Here is a 15,820-nt window from a genome sequence, read left to right as displayed (position 1 = left end):
GCTATACTTAATTTAGATATCTCGAATTGAAAATCCTTATAATGATAATAAAGTGACAATTTATTGAGCTAATAATAATAATCGCTGCATGTTTTGAGTGCTTGTTCAGCATATAAATGACTTACATATATTGTTTTATGTAATTATATCAGGAGTCTTATGAAGCTGATATTCTTATATTCAAGTAGTCTATATATACCTTATTTTATTTTGGCTACTGTCCTTTTTAAAAATTAATTTCAATTATCCTTTTCAACACAGTTATTCATATTGAAGATTGTCTTAGTATTAAAGAGTAATTTTAGAATTAAATTAATTGACCAGTACATATTATGCATGCTTATGAAAATCTCCAACATATTTTTAGAATGGAATTCAATTATTTACTCTCAATTACTCCCTCGTTGACAGCTTATAGAAACCTCCAAACATTTAATGGTTGAATTTGTTTCCCTTCATACTCATGAGCCTATGCAAAGGATGTACATATACTCCATGAAACTATCTTAGGTCATTCCTTTTCACCAAAAATTTTGACATTTTTTTTTTCCCCAATCCAGTTTCTACTCTATTGCATTCATAAAAACTGTTTTTAATCCCAAATCTAATAACTATTGTAGTGCTTCAATTGTTGTATTTTTCAGTTTTGAATATAGTTGCTAGCCCTTCTCCCATTTTTTAAAATTCTAACTTAATCCTGATTGTGCTTTAGATCTCAATTTAAAGCCTATTCTACTGGGAAATTCTTTCCAGACTTCCTCTTAACAAAGACTTATTAAGATTGCTTCATTATGGGCTTTCATTTTAGCCTATATGTTTCCCTTATTCTATTTGTCACATTTTAATTAACATTCTATAATCATTTATTTGTTTATTGGCTTTGGTCAGAATCAAAATATAAACACCATGAGGACAGGGCCATGTCTGTCTTTTGTATAACTATATCCCAAGAGTATTGTTCATGAAAGATGCTTAATTACTGGTGGAATGAAGATCTGCATTCTTTATTGCTTGTCGTGTGTAGCAACATGCACTTGTTAAAGGATCCAAGGTTTTTAAATTAGAGAGATGTAGGCTTGAACTCCAAGTCTATCATTCATTAGTTGGATGGCTTTAGGAAAGTTATTTAATCTACCTGAGTTCCAGTTTCTCTTTTCATGCAATGGGAAAATCATACACATTTTTGGGTGTTTTGTGAGATGTAATTGAGAAAATTAATTCCAAAGTGTCTAGAACAGAGTATGGCACAGAGGTGATAGTCAACAAGGAAGGCGTTAACTTTATTAAATTTTGAACTCTTAGAAATCGAAGGAAGTGGTATCGCTTTAAGGTGGTGCACATAACAGAGCAATGTTAATAGTGACTGTTAAGAGCTTTTGATGAATAAATTAGTTTCTATCACTTACCAAGTATTTATCTTAATGTTCTCATTTGATTAATATAGGAAAATATCATTAAACTGTACCCCCTGCAACACAATTGGATTTTTTTTATTTACCTTGGATCTTTTCCAAGGAATTTTATTGCTGTATTAACAGTTCCTTACACTTTAGAATGGTTTATGTTGTCAAAAAGCCTTCACATTATTTGCTAATAATCACATCTTTGAGAAAAGAGGATCAATAAAGTACACATTTTTCAAGCAGAAAGCAAATGAATTTTATTTTGACTCAATTACTTGTGGAGTAGGCAGTAAACTTAACATAAAGGGCCTCTGACATTTTCAGATTTATATTTGAGTGGACTGTCTTCAGGCTCATTTATCAGTGATCTTCTCAATTCACCGAACTGCCCACTCTATTTCTGTTTTATCTACAAACATGATCTCATGGCATTGATTCCAAGGATAGACTTCAAATAGGGCAGCAGTACATATGGGGTTTATGTTATTTATTTATTTTTTAGCATTAAAAAACAAACAAAAACACGATCAATGTTCAACCAACACTACTGTAAAAATAATAATAAAAAAAAGTACCCCCCCCAATCCCATTTTATCTTTGGATTGTGGAATATCAGGAGAGACTATGTCAGATTCTATAATTGTACTATTTTAATAACCTAAACTTTTTATCAATATATTAGTGTCATTTGCTAGTGAAAGAAGATAATTTTAGGCTATTCAGCATCTTTGCTTTTATACATAAATATTTGCCTCAAAAACACATTGAAATGACAAGCACAATATGGTTACCTTGTGTGTACCTTTAATGAATTCTGTGAAAATCATTGAATTTCTTAAATATGTATTTTCCTTAAAAATTTATTATATAGTGGCCAAGCAAAACCATTTATTGTGAATATTAGTTTACATTCTGTTTAGATGAATATAGTATTTATTGAATTTTTACTAAATATAATATTTACTGTGTTCTCATGTGCCCCTAAAATTTAAACTGCCTTGATTGTTAGTAGAAACAGTGTCTAAAAATTAGTCTAACCTAACAATTTCTTAAACTCTCTTATTTATTGAAAATAGCTAATTTAATTCAAAAGTTGAAATATGCAGCTCTAAAACCCTACTGGTGTAGTGGTTAAGTGCTATGGCTACCAACCAAAAGGTTGACAGTTCAAATCCACCAGGCGCTTTTTGGAAACCCTATGGGGCAGTTCTACTCTGTCCTATAGGGTCGCTATGAGTCGGATTCGACTCAGTAGCACTGGGTTCAGTTTTTGGTTTGGTTTATTTATATTTTTTTAAATCAGCATTAAAAAGTGAATGTTCAAAGAGGACCTTATTCTTTTGATGGTGAGGGATATAATTTTGCCAGTTAATAATACATCCTTTTTGACTCTGCCTCTTCAAATGGAAATAGCTCAGAGAGAAATCTCAGATTAAAAGGTTGGGAGAGGGAAAAAATAGAATCCATGAGCAATGACTACACAATCAAGATCTATTAAGTGTGAATGTAAAACATGTTAATAAGTGCCTTCATGAGTTAATAAATCTACATAAGATGATGGGTAGATTTTCTTATTTATGAAAGTGACAAACAAGGGCAAGTAGTAGCAGGAATTTCCTGAAGGTGAGAACCAGATACGCTTTGGAATTGTCTTCCTTGTCAGTTTCATTTTAAAACAGACTAAATTTTTATCTGTATGATGGTTTAGAAATAGTTCAGCCACAAGGCAGAGAGTAGATGAGGTAGCCTATTAAAATTCCTTCCAGTGTTCTTATTCATTCACTGCTTTACTTCATATATTTTCTATTTTTGTTTTAGGTACTTTACCTGGGTAATGTTTCTTTGTTCATTTAAATCAAAGTTAAATCTGAGTATAACAATTATTTGGAGATTTTTTCTTTGTTTCTTTTTCTCCCCATCTAACTACTTCCTGTGAAATAATTTGGAAACTACTTTCCTCCTAGATATAGAACTTTATGGTAATTGAAGTCCTGACCCTAATTATTTTTCAGGGGGTTGGGAGAAGAGGAGCAGATTGATTTTAAGGTTACAAGTGGCTATTTCATTAAAAGTATCTCCTTTGTTACTACTATATTAAGGGGATTGAACTCTAATTCATGTTATCAAAACTTATTAAACTCAGTTTATTGAAGCGAAACCCTCATCTATTCATCAAATGAATTTTCTAAAAACTAAGTATTTCAAAATGAAGTACTGTTCATTTCAAAAGCATTTTTTTGAAGAAATGTTAAAAATTAAAGACAATGAATGTGTTCTAAATTTTACTGGAAATAAGCTTATGCCATATGCCTTGGAGAAATACTAAAGTGAAATATTAGAGATCATTACCCTTGGTTATGGACACCTTAAATATTTTGCAGTATTAGATTATGATATATTACTAAATACTGAGAAAGCTTAAAGAAACTGTTATTAATAGAGAACATTTATATTTAATAAATACTAATTAAGATCTTCATTTTCCTGCTTTGAGAAATCTAAAATAATTAAATGTTATCAACTAAAAGTAAATATTTTTTCTCTAAAATATAAGTTCTATGAATGTCCTGCCCTTAACAAATTTTTCACTTGTTAAAATGACCTAGTATTTGAAATTCCATAAGTATTTTTTGCTAATAGAGAAATTTTTTAGAGCAAAATTAAAGCAGTTTCAAAAACACCTCAATTTCTGTAAGCCTAAAAAGACAAAATTTCATCTCCATTTACAATTTTTATCCATAACTGTCTGTTGTTTTTGTAAAGTTGCATTTACATATAGTTAGTAATTTTTACTTTTACTGATATTTTTGCTTAATATTGTCATGGACATTTTCAGAATTACTCAGTATTACAGTGGATTATAATTATTTGGTTTATTATAAATTATCACATGGAACTTACTAACCTTGAATATATAACAAGGCAAGAAGGAAATATATATATTTTTTACACTGGAATACCTTTTCTAAATTTTTTGTTTTGGAATAATTTTAGACTTACAGGTAAGTTGTAAAAATAGTACAGAGTCCCTCTGTACTCTTATCTAGCTCTCCTTAGTATTAACTATATAACCATAGTGCAGTTTTCAAAACCAGGAAGTTAACATTTGTGTAATACTGTTAACTATTTGGGTAATACTATTAACTGAAATAAGGAGGCCTGGTGGCACAATAATTAAGTTCTGAGCTGATAACCGAAAGGTCAGTAGTTCAAACCCACCAGCGAAAGATGTGGCAATCTGCTTCCCTAAAGATTTCAGCCAAGGAAACCCTATGGGGTAGTACTACTCTGTCCTATAGGGTCACTGTTAGAATTGACTCAATGGCAATGGATTTTTATTAAGGAAGCTACTGTTGTCGATAAGTGCCATTGAGTAGGTTCTGACTCTTAGTGACCCTATAGAACAGAGTAGAACTGTCCCATAGGATTTTCAAGGAGGAGCTGGTGAATTTGAACTGCTGATCTTTTGGTTAGCAGCCGAGCTCTTAACCACTAAGCCACCAGGGTTCCAAGGAAACTACAGACTTTATTAAAATTAAAATATATTTTTAACACATTAATGTATTAGTTTCTATTTTTATTCGTTACTGTATATAGTATAAAAGAAATATAAACATACAATAAAAAATTTAGGAAGCAACTTAAGGGAAAATAATTCAACCTTACCCGATACCAAACCTGTTGGAGTCAAGTCAAGTGCTGGTGGATTCAACCTACCGACCTTTTGGTTAAGCAGCCATAGCTCTTAACCACTACGCCACCAGGGCTCCAATTCAACCTTAGCCTCACTAAAGTCTGTAAGTTTTACTATTTCAATATATTTTCTTTCAATTATTTTTCTTAACATTTGTTCATTTAAAGTGAATTGGATTTTTCTATGAAATTAATATTATTAAACATCTCTTACATTTGTATGCTTGTTTACTTTTAAGCATCAATTAATAAAGTAACAATACAATAGCTAAAATATACTGATATTTTAACATTTACAGGTGTTTTGCATATTGATCTAATTAAAACTTCACAACTCTATGTACTTATTATTATAATTCTTATTATACAACCAAAGTTGGACATTTTAAAGCTGAGAATTAATCCAGATGTCTGTGACTTCAACAAATGTTCATTTCCACTGCACTGTACTTTTTTCTCATTTAAATGAAAAAAAAAATTCAAACCAAAGTGTGTATTTGTTCTAGATAAACGCTCATGTTTTGGAATTAAGTCAAAGCAGCAAACTAATAATAAAAAAAAAAGTTGCAGTTCAGTTGTTTCCAACTCATACAGAACGCATGGAACAGAGTAGAAATGCGCTATAGGATTTCCAAGGAGCAGCTGATGGATTCGAACTGCCAAGCTTTGAACCACTATGCTACCAGGGCCTTTATTTACAAACTAATAGGGAAGGTATTGATGAAAGTAAATTTGCTTTTTACCATGTTATGAGAATGTAAGTTTGAATAAGTCACTTAAATGATTTGTACGTCAATGTATTGGTACACTACAATTATATCTGTAAAATATGAATAATAATTAAAGGTTTTTATGGGGATTAAATAATATAAAATATCTAAAATTTTCTAGCAAAAAGAATAACATACAACCTATGGTATCTCTTTAGGGAAATTTTGTTCTCTTACTATAGTTTTTTGTTTCATGTGTTAAAGTAAAAGACCTTTTCTTTTTTGTGACTTATCTCCAAAAAAAGGGAACATCCATATCTACATATAAATTTATAATCATAAAATATTAAAATATATATTAAAATGACTTTCTTTTTCCCCCTCTTCTGTAGAATTGCAGAGTAGCTCTTGTGGAAACCCAGGAGTTCCACCCAAAGGTGTGTTATACGGTACAAGGTTCGACGTTGGAGACAAGATTCGCTACAGCTGTGTAACTGGCTATATCCTTGATGGCCACCCTCAACTTACCTGCATCGCCAATTCAATTAATACAGCCTCATGGGATTTTCCTGTTCCCATCTGTAGAGGTAAAAAAAAAAATGTTGGTTTTATGCTCATTGAATATTTGTTTGATACATGAGAATAATTTAAAGGTAAGCATTGTATTCAGCCAGTTTATTTATGAAACATGTTTATTGCTTGCTCCTTCTATAGAACCTGAAGCTTAAAAAAAGAATATATATATATCGATATAGATATATGTATCAATATGTATATCAAATACTACATAACAAATATAGAACAATACTTGCTAAGATAAAGCAGCATAACTTGTGAAATGAAACCATAAAATTTATCTCTAGGTTTATACATATATTTGTGCATCCATTGTATATGTATACATATATCTGCATATTTATATTAGGAAAATATATGTAGTTTATGATGTTTAGAAATTTAGTCAGGCTGTCAAGGTTGTTAATATTTATTGAGAAATATTGAGTGGATCTATGAATCTTTTAAATATTTCTGGTAGAGGATTTATCATGGGAATTTGTGAAATTAAGAATACTGTGGAGTTTATTATAGATACTGGTAACAATTATTTGTGTTATGGGAAAAATACAATAATATAGCAGTGCAGGCAAAGATCCAAGGTATAGAGCCTGGCAGATAGAACATGTTCAATACCAGCTTGCCTACAAAATTTTTGGAGCTGTCATTGTTTTCTCTCTGGCTTTTCTTTCTTAACAAACGAAAGATAAGTTATATCATAATTGACATGTGCTCCTGTAATTCCTCTATGAATGAGGTATAGGAATGTCCAATTACTTATGTAAATTACTTTCAAACATGGGGCTGCAAATTCATGTGGTAGAAATCTCTGAAAGTTAGACTTGGTAACTTCTTATCACAGTTTAGACATTTGCCTTGGGCAAATCATATCAACTCTCTGAGTCTCATTCTCCTCATTTAACCAATGAGAGAAAAAATAATTCCCTTCCCTTTTTTCTGAAGTTTAAGTAAGACAGTGCATGCCAGCAACGTAGTAAGATATCTGCCATGTATTGACATTCTCTCAAGTCTTACAATTTAATTCCCTTCACAGCTGTTGCTTCCACTCCTGGTGCTACTGCTACTATTACTACTACTATTATTAAAAAAAAAAAAAAAAAAAAAAAATTAATTAGCCACCGCTTATTTGGGCACTTACAGCCTGTTAAGTACTTTATAAGCATCATCGTATTTAAAGTTCACAACAATAGACTAAGAAACTGAGGCTTATAGATTTAAAAATAATAGCCCAAGGTTACACAGCAAGTAAATGCCAAAAACCATGAAGGGTCTGAGGTTTTACTCTACTTGCAAGGTAACAAGCTTTTCTGCCACCATTTCGTGGATGATGGTAGAAGATACAAGATTCCTGAGTTAGAGAGGAAAGACAGCTTATTACTCCTAGGAATATCAGGAGCCAATGTATCAGACTTTGCACTAGTTTCTCAATTCCCAGTTCTCATATTATGGCATAAACAGTGTGAGATAGTACCTGCCCATGTATCAGGTTATATTGCAGGAGAGGAACCCTGAGCTTAGGTAACTTTAGTCCTTCATAATGGGCAGTGAGGATGAACTTTGAATGGAAAGAGACACCATCTCCAAAGCTGTAAGCACACTTTCCTTTTGCTTTGGTGGAAGACATTTTACTATCCTACAAGGCTATCTGGTATCCAAATATCTTTGAAAAGGTAGTTTGGAACAAGAGGCGATCAGAACTTCTGAACAAAGATGTGCAGAAACATGAGACTCCCATGAAGAATTGTTTCACAGCAGTAATTGGAGGGGGAAGGTGGAAGAGGGATGTCACTTTTGAGCCAAATTCTGTCTGGTTCTAGAGCCTGAGCTTGTAATCACTTTGACACTTGACCATTTTGACATTTCATTTCTCTTTTAAAAACATATTTGATTATGATGAGAGGAAAAGGAGTTTTGTACATAAACCTGTAAAAAGACATACATCAATTTTTTTTCTTTTTCATTCTGTGTACTCATTTTTCCCTCACTTACCATTTTTTAGCCACTTTAGGAAAACCTTTTTTTTAAATTTTTTTTGTGCTTTAAGTGAAAGTTTACAAATCAAGTCTGTCTCTCATACAAAAATTTATATACATCTTGCTATATACTCCTAATTGCTCTCCCCCTAATGAGACAGCACACTTCTTCCCACCACTCTCTCTTTTCATGTCCATTCGGCCAGCTTCTGACCACCCCCCACCCTCTAATCTCCCCTTCAGATAGAAGATGCCAACATAATCTCAAGTGTCTACTTGATCCAAGAAGCTCATTCTTCACCAGTATCATTTTCTATTCCATTGTCCAGTCCAATCCCTATCTGGAGAGTTGGTTTTGGGAATGGTTCCTGTCTTGGGCTAACAGGTCTGGGGACCATGACCACCGGGGTCCTTCTAGTCTCACTCAGACCATTAAGTCTGGTCTTTTTATGAGAATTTGGGGTCTGCATCCCACTGCTCTCCTGCTACCACAGGGGTTCTCTGTTGTGTTCCCTGTCAGGGCAGTCATCGGTTGTAGCCCGGCACCATATAGTTCTTCTGGTCTCAGGCTGATATAGTCTCTGGTTTGTTTATGTGGCCCTTTCTGTCTCTTGGGCTCGTAATTGCCTTGTGTCTTTCGTGTTCTTTATTCTCCTTTGCACCAGGTGGGTTGAGATCAATTGATGCATCTTAGATGGGTGCGTGCTTGTGTTTAAGACCCCAGACGCCACTCTCCAAAGTGGGATGCAGAATGTTTTCTTAATAGATTTTATTACGCCAATTAACTTAGATGTCCCCTGAAACCATGGTTCCCCGCCTCTGCTACACTGGCCTTCGGAGCATTCAGTTTATTCAGGAAACTTTTTTGCTTTTGGTTTAGTCCAGTTGTGCTGACCTCTTCTGTATTGTGTGTTGTCTTTCCCTTCACTGAAAATAGTTCTTATCTACTATCTAATTAGTATCTACTCCCTCTGCCTCTCGTAACCATCAAAGAATATTTTATTCTTTATTTAAACTATTTTTCAAGTTCTTATAATAGTGGTCTTATACAATATTTGTCCTTTTGCAACTGACTAATTTCACTCAGTATAATGCCTCCCAGATTCCTCCATGTTATGAAATGTTTCACAGATTCATCCCTACTGTTCTATATGGATGCATAGTGTTCCATTGTGTGACTATACCATAATTTATTTATCTATTTATCTGTTGATGGGCACCTTGGTTGCTTCCATCTTTTTGCTATTGTAAACAGTGCTGCAATGAACATGGGTATGCATATTTCTGTTCATGTAAGACATCTTCAGATACTCAACACTAAGTAAAGGAGCATTTGGAATGGAATATTTCTAACACTACCTGAAAATTTATCTGTTCTGTGGAGCCCCTTCTTCTCTGTTTCAGTTCAGATCAGAACCTTTGGAGTCAGAAAGACCTGAATCTAAATTCTGATTTTTTCATTTACTAAGGACTTGAAACAGATGTTGTATTACTTTGGAAACTATTTCTTTTGCTATAAAAAAAAATAATAATAGGATGAATAGATAGACAAAATATAAAAACTATGGTATTGTTAGAATTTAATGTGATAATAAGGACCCTAAGAGGTACAAACTGTGCTCAACTGCTAACTTAAAGGTAGGTGGTTTGAACCCACCCAGCAGTGCCCCAGAAGAAAAAGTCTGGAAATCTGCTTCTTTTAGTATACAGCCAAGAAAACTATGGAGCAGTTTAACTCTGTAACACATGGGGTTGGCAAGAGTCGGAAATGACTCAACGGAAACCAACAACATCGTGATAATACATAAAGTGCTAGGAACATACTAATAGCTCTGTCTTCCCACTTTTCCTTATCACCTATTGCCATCTCCTCCTTAAAGGAAGAACATAGAGTTGATAGGGACCAATTTGAAATGAATAATATGGATTTTTCTTATATCCAGGTATAAATCAAAAGCCAACACTTCTACTTTTTATTGTTGTTTGCTTATTTATTGGTTTATTTCTTCTGTCAGAGATTATTCCCTACTTCCCAAATCCTTATCTCTAAGTCCCTTAGGCTTATTTCCTTCAACTTCCATTCTAACCTCTGTGGATTTTAATCTACCAAATTGTGGTCCTCACTCCTTTTGGAAATGCTGCCTACTCAACTTTAGTCTGACAAGTTCACCTATTCTGTTCAGTGATAGTCCTGATGAAGAAATTTATTCATTGGAATGTATCTATTAAGGGCCTATCTTGTGCAAACCATTATGTTATATGCCGAAAGTCAAATGATTACTACGAAATAATTCCAACTTTTAAGAACATATGGTATAGTGGGACAGATCATAATGAAATCAAATAATTACAATGATAACTAATACTTGCTTTATTAGAAGAATATGTACAGGATGATAGACACTTTTATAAGGAAAATACTAACTCCTCCCAGTTGAGTGGAAGGAAATTCAGAGGAGAACAACACTTTAAGAGACAATTTCACAGAGGACTTGTTAAAAATACTAACGATACAGAACAAGAACATTCTGAATGAAGCACTAATTCATGTAGCAAGTACAAATTTTCCTTTCCAGCCTCAAAAATGGTTCTCATGTGTTACTAATATTCACTGGCTTAAAGGTAGAATCTATGAAGTTATACTTCATAGAGCACATGATCTAATTTTCTAAGAAGCAATTTATCCTCTACTTGCCAAATTTCTATTAAAACTTAAATAATAGGTAAATAGTGTATTTGCAATTTGTTTAATTGTCCTTAAGCATAAAAGAATCCACACCTTATCTCCTCTGCTCTTTGGCACTTAATAGCGTTCTGATTCTTTAATTTATAACTTTGCAGGAGGTTGATAACTCTGTAATGATCTGCTTATTGCTTTCCCTGGAGTTTACATAGAGTCCCTCCTTGATGAAACCCTTGCTTTGAGAGAATTCCTTTGATGCCTTCTAACAATGATAGTTTAATTAAGGAAAAAAAAAATGAATGTCACTTCAACCTAGAGGGTATGGTGCAAGGGTTTTTGTGCTTGTTTACAGGCAGAATGAGTTTTATCAACACCATCTGCTAGTATTTGTAAAAGGAGACTTACTGCCTGATGCTGGGCTAAGCAATATCCTATAAAAAGTAAAATCTAATTCCTCTGGTCTGGGGCTGGAAGGAAAATACCTGACACACATGCTGTTCCTTGCATCTTTTGACAGACATTGCCATGACCTGTATTCCCACTGAGCCTTGAGGTGGTCTTAGAGTTCTTCTCAACCCTGTGCTCACAATACTCAGTACTAATTAAGAGTAGTTGGCAGACAAGATGAAATGAATATACCATCCCTACACAAAACATTTTAAATTTGCGAGGATATTCCATATTCAGAATGGCATTTTGAAATACACATCTAGGGAAAAAACTTCTGAAATGTATGTAAAAGGGACATACAAATTCTAGTGTTATAAAAGCACCTAAACATGGGTCTAGATTTTTTAAAAATCGATTTGATGGAAGAATTAACATATTAACATTTAAGTAGTTAGTCATAGAAAATTTAAGGTTGTATTAAACGCACTGCCTTTGAGTCGATTCCAACTCATAGCGACCCTACAGGACAGAGTAGAACTGCCCGATAGAGTTTCCAAGGAGCACCTGTTAGATTCGAACTGCCAACCTCTTGGTTAGCAGCCATAGCACTTAACCACTATGCCACCAGTGTTTCCAAGGTTGTATTAGGAATGTGGAATCCCTGAGTTAACACGCCCAGCTGCTAACCAAAAGCTTGGTAGTTCTAGTCCACCCAGAGGCGCCTTAGAAGGAAGGCCTGGCACTCTACTTCCAAAAAAATTCAACCATTGAAAATCCTATGAAACACAATTCCACTCTGACACACATAGATTGTCATGAGTTGGAATTGGCTGGACAAAAAATGTTTTATTTAACTTTGTATGTGTGTACGAACTTTGGGTTAACTAAAGAAAATTTTACAAGGATGTTTGTTGGTTTGATGTTTTGATTGTATTTATAGCAAAAAGTAAAGGTCTTTTATTCCATGTGAGGGTTTAGGGGAAGCACTAATCAATGAAGGGATATGATTCTATAAAATGCTAGTGGAGTTTATTTTGATCTGACAGGTAAAATCATTTTGTGGGAAGGCTCCTGTATCAGTGAGGTACACATCATATAGTCAATTGGTTGTATGTGATCTAAACCAAATATTTGACAGTACAGATGAGCAAAAGGCCTAATGAGGGAAATCTTTCCTTTGATAAAACTAGATAAACTCCAATTAGCTAAAATAGCAATGTGGAGTAAAAAGGTCTTCCAAGTTTTATTCTTGGTAATAAGACTGCCTTCCACTACCACATGGAAGATAAAATGGCTGATAAAAAATGAGTAGTAGTCTGTCTTGTAAGAATATAATTTTATTCCCCCATTTAAAACCTTGATCAAGTATTCTTGATAAAAGTCTAATACTCAAATATGAAATTGGACTGAGCAATTAAAGGTACTAGTTGGACAAGGGGAAATAACCCATTACCGTGGAGTTGATTATGACTCATAGCTATCCTATAAAAGGGGAAATAGGAGGGAAGACTTAGCCAGATGTTTCCTATATGCAAATTATACCAAAAGCTTTCCAAGAAGAAGTGACTTCTAATCAGGGGTTAGAAATAAAAAGTATATATTTTAAATCTAGTAAACAACAACAACAAAAAAAAACCCAAACCCACTGCTATCAAGTCAACTCTGGCTCATAGCTACCCTACACGACAGAGTAGAACTGCCCCATAGGGTTTCCAAAGAGCGCCTGGTCAATTCCAACTGCCGACCTTTTGGTTAGCAGCCATAACACTTAACCACTATGCCACCAGGATTTCTCCTATGCCACCAGGATTTCCAAATCTAGTAAGGGGTATTAAAAAGAAGTAATATTTGTAAAGGACACATTGTTGAAGCTGATGAAAGGGCTAATGGAGGATATTTATTTTATTTATACGGTCCCATACTCAGTATTCTGGAAAGGCATTAAAAACAGAAAATACCATTTCTTCTATATATATATAATTATCCACGCATAAACCAAAACAAACCCACTGCCGTCATAGTAGATTCCGACTCCTAGCGACCCTATAGAACAGGGTAGAACTGCCCCATAGAGTTTCCAAGGAGTGTCTGGCAGATTCAAACTGCCCACCTTTTGGTTAGCAGTTGTAGCACTTAACACTATGCCACCAGGGTTTCCTATTCATGCATAAATACTAAGAAATAATATTCAGGAATCTGAAACTAAAGAATACCCATTGCCCTTGAGTCGATTCCGACTGGTAGGGACCCTAAAGGACAGAGTAGAACTGCCCCATTGAGTTTCCAAGGAGCGCCTGGTGGATTTGAACTGCTGACCCTTTGGTTAGCAGCCATAGCACTCAACCACTATGCCACCAGGGTTTCCAAACTAAAGAATACCCATGATTATTGATAAAACCTAAGTAAACAAATAATTTTAAAAAAATTAAAACAGATTTTCAAAAATATGATCTGGTAATACAATCTGTATTAAAACAGATTTTCAAAAATATGATCTGGTAATACAATTCACCAGTGAGGCTAGTGGCCCTCCAGCGCCGCCATTAAACATAATTAGTAGCATGCATTCCAATATGGAAAACACGTGCCATCAAAAACTTTTTTTTTTTTAATAAAAAAATAGTAACAAAAGGGTATAAATATTGTCTCGAGAAATGTTTGGGCACAGACGTGAAAGATATTTGAGTTCCTCCACCACACTTAAAATCATTATCTCAGCAATAATAGTTGGGCACAGCAACTGACTTTCATTAGCCCTATCACTTCATGAGAAGGGATCTAGTCTCTTTATGTGAACAGCTATATTTGATCCTAATGAGGCAAACATTTTGCACATACTTTTTAATAACCAACAAGTTAAGCATGAATCACTTGGTAACGGGGTTATACTAACTCCTCAAGGCCTTTGAGCAAAATTTCAGTGATGTCCAGCCACAAGGAAAAATGTACAAGTGTTATAGGTCAGTAGCTGCTTTTTCATCACTCCCTGGGAAACACTAGCTGTTCCATCAATAATCAGGTCAACACTCAATTGCTCTCTCATGTACCCTAGTCTTGTTTTGAACAGTACATTTGTGTGATCAAATGATGTAAACATCCTGATTAAATTGACTTAATAGTGTCCGTCATGATGACCAAAGGGCACAAGGTTTGTCTTTGAGAACACAAGATCTCTGAGTGGATTTACCTCTCCTTCAGGTATGCATGTGTTGTTTCTTACGACAAAAACTGAATAATTTCTCTTATCTCAGAAAGCTGCAAGAGATTAAATTAAATGACATGATATTTGAAACAACAACAAAATAAATATATATATAGTGAAAATTTGATATATTTTGCTGAAGATCATTCAAAAACAGCTGCAGCAATATATTGACAGGGAACTCCCAGAAATTCAGGCCGGTTTCAGAAGAGGACATGGAACCAGGAATATCATTGCTGATGTCAGATGGATCCTGGCTGAAAGCAGAGAATACCAGAAGGATGTTTACCTGTGTTTTATTGACTATGCAAAGGATTTCGGCTGTGTGGCTCATAACAAACTATGGATAACACTGAGAAGAATGGAAATTCCAGAACACTTCATTGTGCTCATGAGGAACCTTTACATAGATCAAGAGGCAGTTGTTCATACAGAACAAGGGTATACTGATTCGTTTAAAGTCAGGAAAGGTGTCCGTCAGGGTTGTATTCTTTCACCATACCTATTCAATCTGTATGCTGAGCAAATAATCTGAGAAGCTGTACTATATGAGGAGAACGGGGCATCAGGATTGGAGGAAGACTCATTAACAACCTGCGTTATGCAGATGACACAACTTTGCTTGCTAAAAGTGAAGAGGATTTGAAGCACTTACTGATGAAGATCAAAGACCACAGACTTCAGTATGGATTACACCTCTACATAAAAAAAAAAAAAAAAAAAAAATTTTTTTTTTTTTAAAGGAAACAAAAATCCTCACGACTGGACCAATGAGCAACATCATGATAAACGGAGAAAAGATTGAAGTTGTCAAGGATTTTATTTTACTCGTATCCACAATCAACAGCCATGGAAGCAGCAGTCAAGAAATCAAAAGACACATTGTATTGGGTAAATCTGCTGCAAAGGACCTCTTTAAAGTTTTGAAGAGCAAGGATGTCACCTTGAAGTCTGAGGTGTGCCTGACCCAAGCCATGGTATTTTCAATCGCATCATATGCATGTGAAAGCTGGACAATGAACAGGGAAGACCAAAGAAGAATTGATGCCTTTGAATTGTGGTGTTGGCAAAGAATATTGAATACACCATGGACTGCCAAAAGAATGAACAAATCTGTCTTAGAAGAAGTACAACCAGAATGCTTCTTAGAAGCAAAGATGGTGAGACTGCATCTTACATACTTTGGACAT

The 15,820-nt window shown here is 34.3% G+C and overlaps 1 protein-coding gene across 3 annotated transcripts in view; it reads left to right on the top strand.

Annotated features, from left to right (window-relative positions):
* The window catches only part of CSMD3 (CUB and Sushi multiple domains 3), a 1,388,861-nt gene that overhangs the window by 307,747 nt on the left and 1,065,294 nt on the right, over positions 1 to 15,820 (top strand). For all 3 annotated transcript variants that reach the window (XM_064268007.1, XM_003408442.3, XM_003408441.3), the window contains exon 4: positions 6,199 to 6,393. In XM_064268007.1, the coding sequence (XP_064124077.1) occupies positions 6,199 to 6,393 (195 nt within the window). The remainder of the gene's footprint in view (positions 1 to 6,198; positions 6,394 to 15,820) is intronic.

This window comes from Loxodonta africana, chromosome 14, assembly GCF_030014295.1.
Source record: "Loxodonta africana isolate mLoxAfr1 chromosome 14, mLoxAfr1.hap2, whole genome shotgun sequence".
Classification (NCBI taxonomy): Eukaryota; Metazoa; Chordata; class Mammalia; order Proboscidea; family Elephantidae; genus Loxodonta; species Loxodonta africana.
This window is presented reverse-complemented; position numbering and strand designations above follow the sequence as displayed.